Here is a 5,721-nt window from a genome sequence, read left to right on the forward strand (position 1 = left end):
CGGGCAACACAAGTGAAGGCTGTTAGACGGCCCACAGCCAGTCCACACCAAACTGGCCCCTCCATCAGGGACACCGATGCCAGGCACAGCCCCGGGTGCTCTCCAGGCAGCTCAGCCACCTCCTGCTCACCTCAGACCTCTCCAGAGCACAGCCACCCCCAAAAAAGGCCCCAGCCCGTGGTAAGGGCCTCATAGTCACAGCTGTTCTTCAGTACTTTCCCAAGCACTCCACTTATGTGCTCCCTTGCTATCAGGTAGCTCAAATATCCCAGAGGCTGCAGCCCTGTGAAGGGCAGGGGATTAATGCAGGGAACAGGCAACTGCCTGGACAAGCATCTAGAGAGATCCTTACCAACCCAACAGTTGGCTGGGAATTTGACAGCAGTCTCTGAAAGGTGGCCAGGGGTGGGTGGAAAACTGAGCTGAGAAGAGATAAGCCAAGGAACAGAGATGGAAATCCCATGACAATGGGGGGAGTTTAGGGAGCATTTAAAGCTGGCCACTGCAGCCTCTTCAAGGGAAAAAGACAGCCTAAAACTTGGACTCTCAAAGAAGCTTTTGGCTGATCCTTTGCCTAGACGCCTTCTTTCCCCACTGAAAAGCTCTCAGACTTGCTGAATGATCCCGGCTTCAGGGATTGCCCCACTGGACCACCCACACCTGCCCTGGCAGTAGAGCAGGGCAGCACAGAGCCAAGGCAGCCTCACTTACCTGTCTGGATGTGTGTGAAACTTCACCAGGCTGCCATAGAGCTGCCTCTCTGCCTGAAGAGCCTCATTTAATCGATTCCTCTCAGCCACCAGCCCTTCCAGCATCAGTAACAACTGGTTAGAGAGAAGAGACAAGCAGCTCTTAAATAGAGACAGAAATCAAAGGAGGTATCTAGCTGTCCCTGACAAAGTGGGGGGTCTCCTTCGTCTCTTGCTTGTGTCCAAGTTGATCCATGTCATCCCTGGACTCACAAAAAACTTTGTCCCTTGGACAAGTGCTAAAGAAAACGATCTTCTCTGTATTCCCACATTCACACAGCTTCCAAGAACAAGCACATCTCAGCACATGCGAAGGCTGAAAACAAAGCCTCGTAACTGAGGACCAGCAGAAATACAAACACTACCTGCTGCCTTCTGTTTCCAGTAGCCTCCTGTCCTCGTGACTCTGCTACGGCCACTTTCTCCCGAAGCACCAGCACCTCTTGTGTCAGCCTTTCCACAGCTGGAATTTCTTCAGGATCCACCAGCTGCATCTGCAGATCCTGACAACCAACAAACAGCAGGAGGGCTCAGTGAGGAAGGGATCAGTAACAAAGACAGCTGGACCTTCACAAACCTCCCTGGAATGCAACTGCCAAAGGTTTCCAGTGTTTGCAAAGATCCAGGTCTCCTAAGAAAAAAATGCCAAAGCACTGAGAGTGGATTAGGCACAAACCATAGCCTGCAATAAGAACCAAGAAGGGACACGATGCATTCTGATTAAAGGACTTGAAGGAGAGTGTTTGGTTAAACAACAAATAACAAGTCTGGGGGTTTGTGGCCTTTGCCTTCTGGCCAAAGGAACACAGAGACCTGTAGGCAAACCAGCAGCAACAGCATCCACAGCCAGCCAGTCACACTGGTCTGAGGATGTGTGGGACGAAAAGACTCCTCTGCAGCCTTCCCAGGTGGAACTGACCCAGCCTAGCATAGTATCTCACCTTGATCAGGTCCTCTTTGATCTGGATGGTTCTGGTCAAGGACTCGATATCCGAGGCCTGCACCTGCAGTTCCTCCTCCTGTGTGGCCACGACAGACTGGAGAGCAGTGAGCTCCTGCTGCAGAGGGAAGAGAAGCCCGTCAGAGACTTCTGAAAGCCCATACCCCCTGCAAGCTGCTGCCCCATTTCTCTCACAACAGTGGGGTCCAAAACCGCCAGTGAGGGGCACCCCTAAGGTCTGCTGAAGGTAAGGGAGATCAGCACATGCTCCATCACAAGCTCACCCTGCTTTCCTTTTCCTTCTTCACCATTAGCTCCAGCTCCTCTTTGGCATTGACAAGATCCTTCTCCAGTTCTGCTGCTGACATTGTAACTGCAAGACAACTTGGTTACTGCAGGAACACTATGTGTCAGTTCAGACCCCAGGATCACACACAATTCCTCTCTGGCAAGACAGGGCCCTGTCTTGCTTGTGCTCCCCATCACACTGTCTCTTAGTAAATGCTCTTCTTCCCTGCTTGATCTTTCAACACCAGCCCAAAGCAACAGCAATATCACAGGCCTGCTGTCCTACCCCTGGCAAAGTTCAAGTGTCCTGGTCCCAAGGCAAAGCCCAAAACAGTTACAATTACCTCAGCTCAGCCTGAAACAGTCAAAAACTCTCCAGTGGACAGCATGAGATCTTGAGTAGAAACACCTCACCTCAAACCCAACACCAGCAGACATCACCCAGAAAAGAGGCACAGCTTCATTTCAAAATTTTCTTGTTCAATGCTCTCTACTCTTCCAGAGTTTTATGTAATCATGTTTCCCCCACAGCAGAAAGCCCTGGTCATATATAGGGACCTCAGAAGAAGCTGCCCCACACTCACCTCCCTCTGTCCTGCAGCTGCTGTCCTCCTGTGGGGATCCAGCAACGACTGTAGTTCCACAAGCTCTTAGCAGTATTTCCTGAAAACATAAAAATCTGCAGGTTTGCATTTTCATGGGGAACACACAGCTTCCCCAGAATTCCAGGACTGCACCAAAGCTGCTGGCTGTTCTGTTGACACCTCTAAAATGTGAAAACACAATGAAGGGGATATAGCCAGGCAGCAGAGACAAGTGAATTGCACCCAGAAGTTGTATGTGTGGGGAACAGGGCACTTGTTTTATTTGGCACCAAGAAGCTGCTGGCAGCAAGTGTCTTCACAGTAAAGATTAAACAGGTTTCACTCAACTGCAGCAAGACCATCTTTCAATTGAGACTCATCTTCATCTCAGATGCGGCCCAAAGGGACCATGCAGGAAGGAAGACACATCTCTGGAAGTCTCTAGAGCTCACTGATCCTGGGAATAGAAACCTGTTTACAGCTGCTTAAAAACATTCAACACGTCAGCTCACCAATAAATCGTTAACAGCTGCTCAAGTAGGAGCCATGGCATATGCAGCCTTGGAGCTGTGTTCAGCCTCAAAGGGGGTTTTAGCAAAGCTGCTTTAAAAATACCAACTCCAATTGTGGAAGAGACAGCAAACAGCCAGCAGGCTCTGCCAAGAATTAGTGGGACCTAAATTTAGCTCTCTTGTCCCCTCCAGAATGTGACAATGTCAGGGAGGGGATTGCAATACAGCAAGGCAGCCCAGCCCAAGGAAGGAGTGGGTCAATGCTGGAAGGTCAAAGGGTGGATGTCTTTCATACTCTCACGTGCCCCAAGGATTCAATTACTGCTCCATCAAAACAAAAAGAGACACTGAGTGAAAAAGGCTGGTGAAATCAAGATCAGAACATTCAGGCAGGCTTCCTGCTCCTCAGTTTCTTCTCCTCCTATAGGAAGTCTTTTCCCTAATCCCACTTTCATTTCTATCATTCTCTGTGGTGCTCTTCTCTCTCCTATTTCCTTCTGTGGCAATCAGTTTTTTCTGAAGCCCCAAGGCCACAGGCAGAGAAACACAGTGCATGATTCTTACTTGTATGGATTGTTTGTCCTGCTTCAATGGCCTGGCACCAGCTGATGGGGTCCCAGCAGGGTCCTTCCCCAACAGGTGCTGGCGCAGAAGTTGTAGCTCGCAGCTCCTTTCAGCCAAAGCCTGTGCCATCTTCTCTGCAGCCACCTGATTGAGGGGGAAAATTAGGGATAGGGCCAGGACCAGGGGTAGGATCCTGGTCCCTCTTCTTCCTTAGAGACTAAGGGAAACCATCTCAGTATTTATCCGTCACTCGAGACTCAAAGTGCTCTGCAAACCAGCCTGGCAGCCACTGCTCCTGGCCACTCACACCCACTCCAGTGCAGCCTTCCCATCTCTACTCGCCAGCGAGGCTCAGCCTGTCACCTATGGAGGAACAAACTCCTCCATTTCTCTCAGCCCACTCACGGGCTTCTCTTTGCTTAACAAAAGCCAGGGCCACCCACCTCAGCCTCCAACTGTGGAACTGCACAAAACTCACTCTGCTCAGTTGCTCCTTGGTGCTCAGAGCCTGCAGCAGCTCCCGAATTTCAGCATCATGCTCCATGGTTTGACGGTTCCGGTCACTGAGGAGATCCTGCAGCATCTTCTCCTTGTGCTGGAGACGCAGGCACAGCTCCTCTGCTACCTCACTCTGCCCGGGGCCCAGCTTGCACAGCAGAGTTGCTGTAAGTTCCTGAACAAGAGGGAGGAAAGGAGAGAGACTGTTACTGTCAAACTGGAAGTTGTTCAAGGACTCTTCAGTTCAGGGTGTAGCTGAGAGAGCAGAGTCAGCAGGCACAGGTACGTAAAGGGGCCAAAAGCAGCCAGCCTCCAAACACTGAGCACAGCTTCAGGTGAGGCAGGCAGCAGGCTCTGGTTTGGGACCACTCTCTCTATGGACAAACTGGCTGAAGGCTCAGAAAGCCAAGTTAAGGCCTTACCTCCACTTCCTTGTTCCTGTCATGCAGGCAGGTCTGCAGCTGTTGGATGATCCCCTCCTGCTCCTTCTGCCTGCTGCAAGATTTGGCCTCAATCTCCTCTTTGAGCCAGCGGAGGTTTTGGCAGGTTGCTGAGACCTGCTCCAGTTCCAAGGTTTTGGCTTTCAGGAGGCTCTCCAGGCTCTGAGGACCACAACAGAAGCAGCTCAACCATGGACAGAGACTTAATCCTGAATTAAGCAAAACTGGAAATACCAGTCTCTACTGCTAGCAGAGTCACACAGATTCACCCATCTGTTCCAGGTGTCCTCTACACCCAGCCCAGAAACAGGAGTGACCCAGGAACTTGCCCTACACACAAGACCAGTGGAAGCCAAACACCTGCAGACACTCTCCCCAGCAACCACCAGAGCATTCACAGGAAGCTCTGTCTAACACCACGTCCCCACAGCCATGCTGGACTCCGCAGGCCCAGGTGCAAGCACTCACGTGAATGGTGGCCTCGTTGCTGGAGAGGACATTGCGTAGCCTCTGCAGGTCACTGCCACGCTCCCGGATTGAGAGGCGGAGCTGTTGTAGCTCTTGCTCCTTCTTCTCCAGGGCACAGAACTTCTCATCCACCGCTCGCTGTGTGAAAGAGGGGATCATTCAGAACGGAGTGCTGCAGCCAACACTCCCCATATGTTGGACTTCAGCTCCCCCTTCCAGGGGGACTCCTCAAAGGATGAGCCACAGGGAGCATGCAGAAGATATGGTCACCCCTGGGGTCAGCCTGGGGCTGACAGTAACCCAAAGGCTGAGCCTCAGGGACAACTGAAACATTGCCTACAATATGTGCTCACCTCCAGAGCAGCATCCCTGTCACTGACACGCTGCTGCAGTTTCTCCAACATGGCATTCATGGCTGCAGGGCTCTTCTCCAAGCTTTGCTGGCATTGCAGAAGCTCCCTGGATTCCTAGAGATCACACACACCCCCTAGTCAAACTGACAGCACAGTAACCTCCCCCACCTCCGAGAGCAGCACAGGAGAATCAGGGATAACTACCTCCAACCCTACGCTTGCTCTAGCCTTCACATTAAAGGGTGGTAGTCCCAGCACCTCGGGCTGGCTGACTAGCACCTGCCAGGGCTCACCAGGCATTCCTGTGGGGCCCCGAGCCTTATTC

The 5,721-nt window shown here is 51.8% G+C and overlaps 1 protein-coding gene across 11 annotated transcripts in view; it reads right to left on the bottom strand.

The window, feature by feature from the left end:
- LOC103612723 (myomegalin) overlaps positions 1–5,721 on the bottom strand; it is a 30,224-nt gene that overhangs the window by 11,534 nt on the left and 12,969 nt on the right. For 10 of the 11 annotated variants that reach the window (XM_017729674.1, XM_017729673.1, XM_017729670.1 and 7 more), the window contains 10 exons: positions 5,397–5,510; positions 5,044–5,181; positions 4,558–4,737; positions 4,116–4,310; positions 3,638–3,781; positions 2,562–2,640; positions 1,974–2,062; positions 1,691–1,807; positions 1,115–1,252; positions 712–824 (listed from right to left, as the gene is read on the bottom strand). In XM_017729674.1, the coding sequence (XP_017585163.1) occupies positions 712–824; positions 1,115–1,252; positions 1,691–1,807; positions 1,974–2,062; positions 2,562–2,640; positions 3,638–3,781; positions 4,116–4,310; positions 4,558–4,737; positions 5,044–5,181; positions 5,397–5,510 (1,307 nt within the window). The remainder of the gene's footprint in view (positions 1–711; positions 825–1,114; positions 1,253–1,690; positions 1,808–1,973; positions 2,063–2,561; positions 2,641–3,637; positions 3,782–4,115; positions 4,311–4,557; positions 4,738–5,043; positions 5,182–5,396; positions 5,511–5,721) is intronic. The other variant, XM_017729665.1, reaches the window with a different exon arrangement.

This window comes from Corvus brachyrhynchos, unplaced genomic scaffold (genome assembly GCF_000691975.1).
Source record: "Corvus brachyrhynchos isolate BGI_N302 unplaced genomic scaffold, ASM69197v1 scaffold101, whole genome shotgun sequence".
NCBI classification, from domain to species: domain Eukaryota; kingdom Metazoa; phylum Chordata; class Aves; order Passeriformes; family Corvidae; genus Corvus; species Corvus brachyrhynchos.